Source organism: Triticum dicoccoides, chromosome 3B (assembly GCF_002162155.2).
Source record: "Triticum dicoccoides isolate Atlit2015 ecotype Zavitan chromosome 3B, WEW_v2.0, whole genome shotgun sequence".
NCBI lineage: Eukaryota > Viridiplantae > Streptophyta > Magnoliopsida > Poales > Poaceae > Triticum > Triticum dicoccoides.
In genome coordinates this window covers 502,879,293-502,893,369 of record NC_041385.1, presented here as the reverse complement: position 1 = coordinate 502,893,369, position 14,077 = coordinate 502,879,293, and the positions used below count along the sequence as shown (strand labels likewise).

General features: G+C 44.0%; 2 protein-coding genes and 1 pseudogene across 2 annotated transcripts; all 3 read right to left on the bottom strand.

The window, feature by feature from the left end:
• Positions 1-559: 559 nt before the first annotated feature.
• On the bottom strand, positions 560-2,957 carry LOC119276764 (annotated as a pseudogene).
• A 9,824-nt stretch (positions 2,958-12,781) lies between these two features.
• Positions 12,782-13,403, bottom strand: LOC119281452 (ribosomal protein S12, mitochondrial-like). The gene has a single exon (XM_037561969.1). The coding sequence runs from the start codon at positions 13,317-13,319 to the stop codon at positions 12,942-12,944; it is 378 nt and encodes a 125-aa protein (XP_037417866.1). The 5' UTR covers positions 13,320-13,403; the 3' UTR covers positions 12,782-12,941.
• Positions 13,404-13,419: 16 nt separating this feature from the next.
• Positions 13,420-13,770, bottom strand: LOC119281453 (NADH-ubiquinone oxidoreductase chain 3-like). Its single transcript, XM_037561970.1, has one exon. The coding sequence runs from the start codon at positions 13,717-13,719 to the stop codon at positions 13,420-13,422; it is 300 nt and encodes a 99-aa protein (XP_037417867.1). The 5' UTR covers positions 13,720-13,770.
• Between the last annotated feature and the right edge of the window lie 307 nt (positions 13,771-14,077).

Sequence of the window (14,077 nt, the reverse complement as noted above, 5' to 3'; positions counted from 1 at the left end):
TATTATGTTATATACTAAATGTGTCAAAGCAATAGAACTTATTGAAAAAAAAACAAGCCCATCTTTCTCAAAAAGGAAGAGAGGGTGCGCCCTCCCAGAGAGAACCCCATTCTTTCAAGAATGTTCTAATTAATTATGTAGAAAAAGAAATAAGGAAAAGAGGAGTAAGCGAGTAGGGTCAACAAGATTCTAAACGAATACCACAAGTGACGGAACCGACGATGATGAAGAGATAAGGGGCGAAGGATATTTTTTCTATTATTCCAATTCTTATTTATTGATTATCTAATTTATTTAGATCCATATTCATTTTCATTTGCAAATACAAACTCTCTTTCATTTTCTTTTTACTTTTGCGCTAAGGATAAGGGAACTGAGAAAAAAAGAGCTGGCTTGGCTGGTACATCAAGCATATGACATATTGCTTGTTCGGTGTGGTACACATATCTGTCAATGCCAATCAAGTAAGAAAATGCATTCCCACTGTCTGAGGAAAAGGTGAAGAATTGCAATTTGTTGAGCTTGTAAGGCCCGTTGAAGTCCCCGAGAAAGGGTATAAATAGGGCTATAAGTAGGCCGTTTGCTATTGCAATAAGGGCTGCTCGCCTTTCCTTTTGACGGCTTGGCTTCCTATCGCTCCTATGTAGTGGTCGGCCTTAAAAGGAGTCTTCCTACCATACCATCATGCATGCCTATGTTATAGTGCGTTAAGCTTCGCCAGAAGCAAGCAAGATGATGAAGCGAAGCTTCGTAGACAAGGCTTGTTCCATGCTTGACTTACGAGCTCGTGTAGTAAGGCCTCACCCTACTTCAATAAGGGCTTATGCACTCCACTCGTAAACGAGCGTTAGAGCTTTTTGAGCGAGCGAGCGAAGCCTTCCTGGAGCTTCCCCCTTCCCTCACCCGAGAATTGCATTTCTGCTTCAGCTTCCCCGGTTTAGTTGGTTTGGAGGATTAATTGATTGGATACCCAATCCGCATAATCTTTCAAAGTCACTGCTTCTACGACGATAGGCGTAAAGGCATGATTAGTTCCACGAATCTCACTGCACTGACCATAGTAAACTCCTTCTCGTTGTACCGAGATGGAGGTAAGATTTGAACGACCAGGTACAGCATCACATTTGACACCTGAGGAAGGTACAACCCAACTATGAGGTACATCAGCGGGTGTTACAATCATACGTAGATGAGTTTTGGCTGGTACAACCACTCTATTGTCAACTTCTAATAAACGTGATTGACCCAATTCTGGATCATCTTCTGGAATCGTATAACTGTCAAAAGTGAGGGACTGTTCATCGGAACTGTTATAGTCCGAATACTCATAAGGTTGGGTCGACGCCCGCCTCCCCCCAAACTTGACTTGCAAGTTTCCCCGCAAAAAGCTCTCCACGCCTACTCTTATTTATAAAGAGCACTATTCTTCTTTAGTTAGGTAGTTCTCCCCCCTCTATGAGACCGTAAGACCCCAGTGGAATCGAAGGCCCGCTTACTAATAGGCAAGAGGGGACCCTTTCTCGCCCAGCCCTACCTACATCAGTGAAGCTGGAACCAAGGAAGACAATGTTCAACACACATGAGACAAAATGAAGGTATGGGACGGCCAGTTCACCACGGAAAGGGATGCTAGTCGGCTTTGGCGAAGTTGTAGGCCCCAATAGATCAGATCTCAAGAGTGATTCCTCACCTATCCTGCCAGGGGCCAAGTCGAAGGCTCGAGTATAGATTCCCTATGCTCATGTGAACGGCCGGCCCGTAGATCTAAAAGGATCCATAAAAAAGACCGGAAAGTATGTTTGTCCACGAAAAAAAACTCGTTCATGAGACCTCGAATTCCCACGTTCCATCCTGCATTATGCCAGCAGGTCCCACCCCCAATTTCTTGAGTCACCCTTATCTAAAAAAAAGGACGGAGTCTATCTACATCATAGGATCACTGTATTCAGAGGTCAATTCTCTTTCTTTGACCTCCCACCGTTCACGACATCGTTTGCTTCTCGCAAGAACGGCTCCTCGGTGGAGGAGTAGAAGCGCTTGTCCCCTTCGGTCAAGTGCTTGTGCGTGCTCTTACCTACCGTAGGACCTCCGTCCCCGAAGCGAAGAAGGAGGAGCAGGAACAACAGGTTGTCCTCTCTTGGCCCAGTAGTTCCGCAACTACTACCGTGGTTGTTGCCAACGGGGATCCCCCATTCCGAAAGGTAACGGGACCAGCCCTTAGGTCCAAAGTTGTATGCCACTGCTGTGGTGCCGATAGATTCACTACTGAAGCCCCATTATCAGACATTGCAGGCCTAGCATCTATTTTTCGTATATCTCTCCACCACACCGAGAAGAGGTATGTGTACCTCCAGCAATAACAAGAATGGAACCATAGGCTCCTATGCTGGGAGCATTTCCGGTTATAGGTCTAACCACCTCAACTCCCCGTTTCTGGCATGCTATAGTTCTTTTAGTCTCTCGACGACGGGAATGGGAGATGACCGGTAAGCCAGATGCTTCGCGAACCACCGGTACATTTCGTTGCACTTAAATCACCCTCGTTAGGAGGCGCACTCCAATACCATTAATGTCCAATAGCTTTGATAGTAATGGCTGGATCTACTAATACCCCGTCCATTGAGTATAACAGAGCAAACGATGGTATAGCAATGAACAAAAGAATGACACTTGGAAATATGGTCCGAATAATTTCGATAGTAGTTCCATGAACAATTCTTTGTGGGATTGGATTAGTTTGCTCGTTGAAATGCCATAAAGCGCGAACCAACATCCGTGATACGAAAACCAAAATAAGAATGAGGAAGAAAAAGATATCGTGATGTAAGTCAATGATTCCTTGCATCATAGGTGTTGCTGCGTCTTGAGATCCTAATTGCCATGGTTCCGCAGCATCACAAAGAGCGATTGTGAGGAATCGACATGATAATGAACGAAGAATCATTGGAATTTCCCATCTTTTTAAGCTCTGCTCCCGAAAAGAGAAAGGAAAGGAGACTGATCTTGACGTCGGCGTTGGTTTTTCCAACGAAAAACAAGAACATTCTTTCACGAACTTCCATGACAAAATGCTAGTTGCCTCGTAACGCATACACTGGAGCATTTGTCCCATCGACGAAGACTACTTACTATACGCGTTTTCTGAAGAGCAACAACAGAAAAAAATAGGTGAACCTAGATACCATACTATTAAAGAGAAAGATACAGACTAACAAGAAATCAAGGACCTCGTGAGTACTACTTAGTTGGCCTCATCAATTAGTCATGCCAATGAGATATCAAGCCCTCGATTCCAACGGGGCTACGGACAAGAAAGGTCCTTTCGAGATTCTATTTCCCCTTGGGTCTATCAAGCTGAATAGTTCGTGGGGATATAAGAAGATCACACTTAGACAACTATCTACACTACCTCTTTAATGATCCGGATTCCATGACGCATAATTCATCTGTCCATATATATTCCTAATTTCATATTCATCACCATTTCAAATCGGGCAAGGAGAAGTCGTCGTGTTGGTTCTAGGATGGAATGATCTTTTGATCCAAAGATGCCGGTGCTAAAACCTCTTGTGTCTCTTTTAATAGGACCGCGAAGGCAAGAGCATTGAGGAAGCAAGGATTCTCCCATAACTAATTAATGCGGGAAAAAAACAAGATTTCACTGAAAAAAGGTGCCTAACCCCGGGATTTTTCGATACTTTTCTTGAAATTGACTGGATTTGGAAGAAAATGCACTCAACCTAACAAATCCTGATCAATTCAAGTGGTTAGTTTAAGGGGGTACATGGGGCTGACGCCGAAGGAGATAGGAATGAAGTAGGGTGGGCAGCTACCCAGAGATTGGAATGCCCTATCGACAGGGAATGCTGGTACCACCTAGGGTGCTTGATAGTCTTCAGTCCAGACGGTCTCGAGAGTACCTTGACCCATAGCATAGGGCTTGATGTGGCTTTGGGGCTTCCCAAAAGGTAATAGAATAGGTAGTTCAGGCACCATCATCAATATGTTGCTGCTATTGAATCCGGTTTTGAATCAAGCAGCAAGAGTCCAACCTCAAGGTCCACCATAGAAAGGCATTCCTCAGTCCCAGAATAGCATGCATACGGGAGCCATATTCCAATCATGTGAGCAGACTTCTTCGATAAGCAAGCAGCTGTTCGCGTAGGCCCGGATACAGAGGAAAGGGAGGGGAAGGTATAGAAATCTATCAAAAGAGCACCTTAACGGCGATGCCTGGAAGTAGTCCCTCTTATTTCAGTATATAGGACTTCTTGTCCGCGGGACCTAACTAACTACCCGATCGATGGAAAATAAGGGCAAGTCAATACCAGATCGCACTCAACAAAGTAAAACGGGATGAATTCAATCGCCAAGACCTGCCACTGGTTGATTCCATAAGCACAGAAAGAAGGGTTTACGAATAAAAAAAATAGCTGCTCATTAGGGTCTCTTTTCATATCCGGCTATGTGAAAACCCACGTACTCTTCTCTGAAACAGCCTAACTACCTTTTGCTTTTTTAGATAAGTAAATAAGCAGACCTCCATTCCGGAGATCAAGTTTCTACTGGACTAACCATGGGTCTTGATCACAAAGTTCTAAGGTTAATTCTCTAATGACAACAGACTCTATCCACAAGGGCCATCAAGCCAGCTATATGGAAGGACCCAGTCCTACATTCCCGCTCGTGTTCCGTTTTCCTTGTGGTTCCCGTAGTCGAAGCAGCTTAAAGAAGGTCAGGTTTGGAACTCGTGAGGGATGTTTCGTTGCATGTGGATCTTCCGCGCCTACTTTGTCCTCAATTTGGTCACCCATGCACTTTTCTAGTTAGGGCTCGACTGGGTCCTTTGATAATATAGGTAAGTCGGGCTTCTTTTTAAGCAATATCATGACTAGAATCTTGAGAGGATGACTACGTCCTTGAAGCTACAAAGTCCAACGAATGTTGAATCGACGCATGACGAAAACAAGGAAAAAGAAAAGGTGACTTCCTTTGACCAAGGAAATCGAAATGTATGTGCCGGTAGAACAAAGATACCATTAGGTGATAAATTGATGCTACCTGCACGCACAGATTCAGGAGATGACAATTTTAGCTTCAATATGAGATGCCAATGATGCATTCAAAAAGGAATGAGTGCTGCCCGAGTCGACCAAGAAAAGAGGCTAACATCCAAATTATGGACTACTGAGCAAGCTAACTGAATGGAACGGTGTGCAGGAGGTTTCTGATTAGCTTCAGCGGAGAGGACCCTTACATCCGAAGCAGAGTCATCATGGTCCTGTAACATAGAATAGCCTGCAGCAGTACTCCGCGATAATTCCGCCATTTCCTGAACAACATGGAGTTGAATAGTAGCTTTACACTAACAATCCTTCGCCCAGCGCTCACCACAACCAATCCAGAGAACCTTCGCGCGCCGATAAGCCTTCAGTCTATCATAAGAAGAATACTTGAAACTTACACTTAGACACTTGAGTAACCAATCAAATCGTACATCTTGTGGCATGCTCACCAATATTGACGTAAAGTGAGGTGATCAGGGTTGATGCTGTGATGCGAAGGGAAGGGGCCACTCAATTCAATTCAATGTCGTAATCCGACCTGGCTTCTCCTGTCCGCACTTGGGACAGATTGATACTCGTTTTTTTGCTGGATTTGAACTTGCTTAAAAACAAAGGACTCAGCTTCTGCAAAAGTGATCGATGGAGAAGCTCAAAAGTCTCAATGCACCACTAGCTATCATTCAAGTTTGCACTTTTCGAGCTCATCCTTACCTTTGCGCTTTAGCTGCTTGTTCCCACGAACCCATTTCATTTTCTTAGCTGGATCCTTCATAAAGTATCTGTTATCGCTTGTCCAGAGCCTGGATGTCAACCTTAGCCAGAGCCTGTATCTCATCAGTCTCCATCTGAGCCTCAATCGTGAACTGAAGATGATGCGCGGTCAGCAAGGAATGAATTCGAAAACCCGTACTTGGAGCATTATTGCACTTGGGATAAAGTAGATGTCGAAACAACTTCTTCTTCAAGTTCGCTATCGTGAGGGATGTCTTTGATAATATGCTCACTGCATATGAGTTAGTTCATTCCATGAGGTCGAGGAAAGGTTGAAACCATTTTAGAGCTAGGCGGGGTCTCTCAGATGCAGACTAACCCATTTCGACGTGAAGCATCGCATCGTCTTGTGATCCTAAATCTAGTGATTGATTATTGACTTGTCAAGGGCAGGTTGGTGTCTTAATGTGGAGGAATTCCGTACCTAAGATAAGAATTTTCATTTCATGCCTACCGTAGTCCCTATTTTATTGGGCATAGTCCCCCTTACCTACTCCCGAGAGTAGAAAATCAACATTTATGTCGTTCTTAATAAGAAAGAGATGCTCGGGTAGCAAAGTTGCCTACCATTAGGTATTGTTTGAGCCTGTAACTTCCATTAGGAGAGGCATCCTCGCTCAGTTTCAACTGGTGGTTACTTAAGTTTATTTTCTCTGCCGGATTGCATTTCAAATTCAGACTTGTCTTTGTTAAACAACGCTTTCGGGTTGCCTAGACCAGAGAATTCAAGAAATAGAGACGTGCATTGCCTAATTGGTAGTTTATTTCCCACCATAGCTTTACTCAAGTGGAAATCCTTTGAATCGAACAAAAAGTTCGTAACCGCTAGGCTGCATCATCCCCTTCAACAAGAATCATCTAGATTACAGATTTCATAACTGCATTTTGAAAGAAGAGAGTGCCTCCCATTCTCTAGAGTAACGATAATAATAACACTCCACGTCGCCTTCAGGCTTGGATCCATGCCTTGCATCTTCTTCTTTCTCAGAAAAGAACTCAAATCGTTCAGATTCTTTGCCAGGAGAGTCCCCGGCTTTCGAGCCCTACTCGTGGGAGTTGCTTTGTCCATCATTGCTATTGGCATCTTGGCGTTAAACAATTCGTTTATATAAACACTTTTGACATAGCAGAATCCTTCTCAGGTTGATTTGTGTGCCACTCGTCATCAGACAGTGAAACGTCCGGTCTAGCCCTTAGCTGAGGGATCTTCACTCCTGTCCTGCCATCCATATCCGTGCCCACCCGAACCATGGGAAAGAAAGCTTGTCAGAAATTACTTGTACTTGAGGGCAATGATAAAGTGAAGAAAATTATAGAAACAATGAAATGAAGCTATGGCTTGATCTATTGGAGAAGCCACCATAGAATATATCCATGAGCTTCTCAAGCACTTCTTCTTTCAATTACTTTGTGACGATTTCAAGGAAAAGTGAATGATTTCAATCAAGAAAAGAATCATATGCTCGATCTGTCGTAACAAGAGGGATAAGAAAGTCTCAACTCCAACCGCGGGAGCATTTACTATTTGGAAGTGTGCGAACGTAGCTGGTGGATCGGGGAAACAGGAAATCCTTGTGGTAATGCTGTGGGAATAGGAGTTGTTAGAGCAAGGTATTGCAATGAAATAGATTGTTCAATAGATTTCTTCATTGCTAAGGGTAAATGGCATTTTCATGGTCAAAATTCCAGAGAGGAGTTCCGAGCTTCGAGGATGCCGGATCGCACCATTCATAAGAGAAACCCTTGGGTGCCCGATGAGGCACAAAACAGATAACCTGACTGTGCCCTGGGCAAGGAAATAACCATGGCAAGCCACGAAAGGAATGAATAAGCTCCCTCCGGGCTCTCCCTTCGGAGTTTCATGCCAGTGGAACTCACAAAAGCAGCGCAGCTAATGAATCAATGAATCAGTGGGCAAATCGTTGTGTCCATACATTTGATGTGCCTTTTGAAAGTCGCATTTGTTTTCAACAATCGGAAATGGGAATATTCCATTCCATGGCATAGTTCTCAATGTTAGTAAACGGAGTGCATTATCAACTCAATAATAAATCTCCCCTACACCGTAACCGGATTACATTCATTCAAGTTGGCAATCCCCTGATCTTTGCTTCCGGTGTGCGATCCGAATTGACATATAATGACCGTAGTTAGCAGGCAATGGCCAAGGTCAGTGCATCTCGAACTAGTGGGTCACTATATGTAAACTATCTAATACAACTATGGAATGCGCTTTGAATTGCACTTCTGCTCATAACCACTACGAACCGGAAAGGAAGGAAGCAGCTTTAGAGGAGGGATGCCGTCAAACAAAGGATTTTTTATATGCTAAAGATACCGGTTCAATATGTCATTTCCGAAACCGAGGACCACACCGCTGGGAGGACAACTCAAGCACCAAAGACAAAGGTATCGCTCGTAAAAGTGATTTTCATCGTAGTACTCGCTCTAGCGTTAGGTTCAATGCAGCGTGTAAATACCTCTAGCCCTAGGGAAGGGGGCGTGCCGTTCCCAATGGTGGAATTGCTTCTTGTCTGCTTTGCCGAGGAGAGCGCTCGCTACCCGATCCCCCTAAGCTAATGTAGTTCCCAGGTTGCCTACTAGATACCGTTTACGACTATATCCGTGTAGGAAGCCGAGGAAAGAGATAATTGATAGTTGCCAAAACCACGTAAAAGAAATGAGATTGAACATATTTCAATTCAACAAATTCTGATTGTTTCATTATCAAATGCAAGGGATGTGGGACCAGGTTCTAATATTGGAGTTAAGCGGTGTAGGAGCCGTGCCGTTCCCGTGTATTAGCTCATTGTTAGTAGCCCCGAAGGGCGTAAAGGGGGTAAAAGATTTCTCGGAAGCAGCTCTTCGCCTATGGGAACTTGCTCTTTTCTTTTGTTAAAAATGCAACCTATGCTGAAACAGCCGAATAAAAACCAAAAAGTAAAGAGGTGGATCAGTTGATCCTTTTCTCGATTGAATGCGCTTTCTATCTATCTATACCGGTACCAGGAAAAGCAGAATAAGCAGTTGAGCACCAAGAAATTCCTGTTTCAAGTAAGTACGAAGGGACAAGAGAGACTGTCATAATATTACTATGGGAGACGGATCCTGTTAAGTCAGTACGAATGTGATACGAAAAATTCTCTTCCATTCTTTCCGGCTGGGCAACATGACTGATGGGAATGTTCGCTACTGCTTCGGCGTCCATCTCATACATATGTTCTCTGACCACCTCCATATTCCACGGCCTAGTTGCAGCATGGATAAGATCCGACACAAACATAGGTGGATCATTGGACCGCGGGCACAGCGGCGTCATAACATCTTGTTTCTCAAGAGTACGTAGCAATCGGTCCTTCTTGGAGTTCAACAAAATGAACAGTAGCTAAATTGGAACTAAGGTGACCGATCATCCACCGGTGGGTAGAAATATGAATGTTGACTAGGGTCCCCTGTGCTCATTTGATTCTGAGTCGGCAGCATATCAAGCTCCTAGCCCCGCCTTAACAACCCTCATAGTGTTATGTCCCCCGATCGATAGCTTAATACATTTCAGTATTTGGCTTGCTTTCTTCATTTTCCTTGCGTAGGTAGAAACCTTTCTGGGTGTGTCAGCACACCAAATTATATGACTATATTCAATATGCCCTGATGTCCATAGTACCATACTCAGACGACCCTACCCTTCGAGAATAGTAGGATTACATTCATCGTTCCAGCTGTAAACACAGTTTCTAGTTTGACTGAATGAGAGTCATGCAATAGGCATCAGTAGGGAGTGCGAAAGCAAAAGCTAAGTGATCGGACTAACACAGAGTGCATTTCTCCCGGGTAAGCTTATGTTCCTGATATCTGATACCTATGTTTGCTCCTTATTTTATTAATAATTGATCCAATTTATACGAAAAATACGTAGGTTGAAGAAGTTATCAAGAAAAATGATTGGGATCTTTCAATATGCTATTCTTGATATCATGTTTTTTATTCTTGATCCTATCAAGTATGGATTCTAGATTGTTAGTTGGAGCATCCTGATCAGTCTAGTTTATTGTGATATGATCTTGAGGGACTCTTCAAATACATGTAGGGAGTCACACAGGTCTCCGACATATCAAATTGTATCTGGATTTGAGTCAGAGCATTTCCTCTGATTCCTAGCTCAGAAATCTTTGCTCTATTTACTAAAGATTGGAGCACACAAGCGCACACGCAGTAATCTGATTGAGAAAATGGATAGTTGCTGCCATCGATATTAAATAGTCTGTCTAGTGCCAAAAAGGTCCTTCCAAGGCCCGAGCTATCAAATTCATGTGATACACACTTTGCTCTCTGCGGATCACACTCAGCTTACTACAACTGAGGGTAGGATTGGTTGCACAACGCATGCTATCCATTTGTTATTGGTTATAGGAAGATGGCTCAATCATTGAACTAGCATTGAACAACCTACTTCAGAAAAAACTTAGAGTTAACCATCTAGTGCGAAAGTGCTAGTTTCCCCCTCCCAGAGGTGAGAAGGGAGATATTCACGTGGCGGTATCTTTTCCTCTTTTGATAGAAGCCCACATGCCCACTCTTCTATCCCACCTATCCACATGGGGTATCGGTGGCCTCGTGATCTCCATGAACAGAGGTCACTACACAAAAACAACTATATGAAAAACTTGCTTGCTTCTTCGAATCTCGAAATAACAGAACATATAGGGGAACCTATAGAAAGATTATCAGACGGCTTTCATTCCCTTCAGGGGGGTGTTCCTTCAGAGCAGTCCATATCATCAGACGAACTCCCTGATGAATCAGTTGATGAATCATTAGATGAACTCCCTGATGAATCAGTTGATGAATCATCAGATGAACTCCCTGATGAATTAGTTGATGAATCATCAGTTAGCTCATCATAATCCGTGTCGAGATCCGATGAATCAGTTGATGAATCATCAGATGAACTCCCTGATGAATCAGTTGATTCATCATCACTCTCCACCACATTTTCATGATCTGGAAAAGGGGGCTGCCCCTGCCAGAATTCTGCAGCTCCTGGGGGAGAACGTTTAAATCAAAAGGAAGAACAAGGACGAGTAAATGATGGAGACTAAAAAAACGATTTAAGGTGGCATTGTCCACGGAGAAACCACCCGAAAGCCAAGTCACTATGGTATCTCCTACTACTGGTATGGCGCTAGCTAAGCTTGTAATTACTGTTGCTCCCCAAAAGCTCATCTGACCCCAAGGTGGTACGTATCCTATAAAAGCTGTCACAATCATTAATAGGAATATTCCTATTCTGCCGAGTATTCCATTCATTTTCATCATAATACTATGCTTCCTTGCCCGTGTGGAACATGTGTGAGCATTATTCCAACAAGTGATCCGACTGGAAGAAGTGTTATATGAGGACTTCGAGATCAAATAGAGAATCTGTCTCTCCATTCCTCGTGAGCCACTTATTTCTCCGAAATCAGAGATCAGAGTGATTTTCCTCCTTTTTCCCAAATAGTCGACGGTCTTACACCATTGGGATACTTCGGATAAACTGGAGTACATATATGAGAGACCAGTGCTAAAACCTTTTCTCGAGATATCTTCCAGATTCTTAGGGTCCTTGCTCTGGATCTCGCCCCCCCGGCGCGAAAGCAGTTGGTTCCGTAGTTTGAGAATTCTACTAATTCCAAGTATTCCATTATTATTATTAAATAAGAGAATATAAGAAGTAAAGAGGAGAAGACATAACCAGAAGAATTGTGAGAAATAAGTTAATTTATCAAGTTGAGGCATTTAGATTTGGATTTCAAATAAGAAAAAAAGGATTTTGTGAAATTTAGGAGTCGTTCGAAAGCATCAAGAGGGAAGAACTCAGATAGAAAGGCAGGTGAAGTTGGCGGCCAACCTAATTCCCCTCCCAGTTGTACCCTTGTGCATCCCCTTCGTAAACGATTTCCACTAGATCTGGAGATTCCCCGGGGCCCCCCCGAATCATCATCTTCGGACCCCGAATCGTCATCCCACCTTTTACGCTTCCGCGAAGAAGATGGGCCTGCCTCGTTCGCCCCATCATTTGCTTTTGTGCTTTTAGGGGATCCCGTGGAATGATCCTCCTTCTCTTCCAAAGGCGCATCGGGGTCGGGAGAATCCGGTTCACCGAGCTCGGCGCGGCGAAACCGCTTCGCCAGATTGGTGGCTATTGCGACGAATTCGCTTGCATCCCTGGCTTCCGTATAATAGGAGAAGATTTGTTGAAGAGTATCTCCTCCCTCACTATTCCACAATACATGATTTTCAGTGAACGATCGCGCAGATTCACCTTCCTCTGAAGGAAGAGGAGTGCCTACTTCGTGAAATATTCTTTCAACCTTGGAAGTCAACTCCGCAATTATGTCTTCGGGATGGGCGGCGTGCGCCATTTCCTGCTGGAGGTCTGGTAGTCCGCCAACGGGAGGTTGGTCTATGGGAAAGTCACCCTCGTTAGGAGCATTGGTCATGACGAGAACATTGAGATCCGCGACATTCTCATTCCCAAGATGAAAGGCTATTCCTTGAACTTCGAATAAGACAACAAATGCCATTATTAGTACTGTCAACGCAAGACCAAACGATGGTATAGCAATGAACAAAAGAATGACACTTGGAAATATGGTCCGAATAATTTCGATAGTAGTTCCATGAACAATCCTTTGTGGGATTGGATTAGTTTGCTTGTTGAAATGCCATAAAGCGCGAACCAACATCCGTGATACAAAAACCAAAATAAGAATGAGGAAGAAAAAGATATCATTCTGTAAGTAAATGATCATGGGGACACATTGTTTTGAGGACCACAATTTCCTGCACTGTGCCTGTAGTGATTTCAGAATTCGGCAACTTAGCCTACTAAAAGATCAGTTACAAGAGCACAATGCTTTTTGTGGCTTCCTGCTTGGCAGAGAAGCCACGCTGTCGGGGCGGCCCTGTCACCCGGAGAAGATTTCTTTTCTTTGCTGATTCCTCTCAATGAAATTTGCGAAGAATAGCGGAGAGAAATGGTAACGTAATAAGGGAAAGGGAGCTAGCTGCTTCCATATCGCCCCCAAAAAAGAACCCAAAAGTTCCAGAGGCATCTTCCATTCATTTCGATTTAGGTCTTTCTGCACCATATTTAGATCTTCCCTTTCTACGATCCAGAATTCCCAGCAAATCCTTGACTCCTCGAATACGATGGGATTTCACACCTGGCGAATCTTTCACTCTACCTCCTCTGACTAAGACTATAGAATGTTCCTGCGAATTATGACGTTCGCCTGGAATGTGAGCAAATATATCATGTCGATTGCTCAACCGTACTTTTGCTATCTTACGTAGAGCTGAATTAGGTTTTTTCGGTGTTCTCATCGAAACACGCAAGCATACTCCTTGCTTCTGGGGACATTGATCCGAAGCTCGAGTACGGTCCGTGCGCCGTTTTTCTTCTCTACCATGACGAATCAATTGATTTTTTGTAGGCATCCCTCTTTCCTATGTCCTTCCCCCCTTTGCCCTTTCAAAAGTGGTTACTCCCGATCCGAAGCACCCCTTTTCCATTCATAGAGAGATCCAATCGTCAAAATCAATAAAAGGCCATCATGGACCAAGATCCAAACAGATCAATCTTGTTAGGAGGTACTGCCCAAGGAAAAGAAAAGGTGACTTCCGGATCAGGGATAATAAATAAAATAGGAACCAGATAAAATCGTATATCGAAACGACTTCTGGCATCACCGGAGGGATCGGAGCCACATTCGTAAGCCGACAATTTTTCTGGATAGGTCGAACTATTGGAAGCAAATGGAAAAGGAACACCGAGTGGAATCAAAGAAACTAGCGGACTGATCACTAAATAGATACAAATAGGTGCAAATTCCGACATCACCAAAGCCCACTTCGTTCTCTCGCTCTCCTCGCGGCGCTCCTTGCTCGCGGAGTGGCATACCGAAAAAAAGACGCTCAGATCTGGATTCGAACCACTGAAGGATTTCCAGGGCAATGCCCCTTGCTCTTCCCACTGAAACAAGAAAAAAAGGATTTGCAGTCCAGCAAGAAAACGGATGCGCTAACGCGCAACGGCTTTCGCGCTAGTTGCTCAATCCGTTGCTTGTTTTGCTCTAACCAGCTGAGCTACCAGAACCACTTGCCTAAAGTCTCTTTTCTTCATCTATGAGCATCCTACCTGCAGTGGAGGAGCTTGCTCAAGAACCGAGAGCCGGCCAGGGACTGGACGGCCCTCG

Coding starts and splice junctions, on each gene's coding strand:
- LOC119281452 (XM_037561969.1), bottom strand. CDS start 13,319: ATGCCTACAAAAAATCAATTGATTCGTCATGGTAGAGAAGAAAAACGG.
- LOC119281453 (XM_037561970.1), bottom strand. CDS start 13,719: ATGTCGGAATTTGCACCTATTTGTATCTATTTAGTGATCAGTCCGCTA.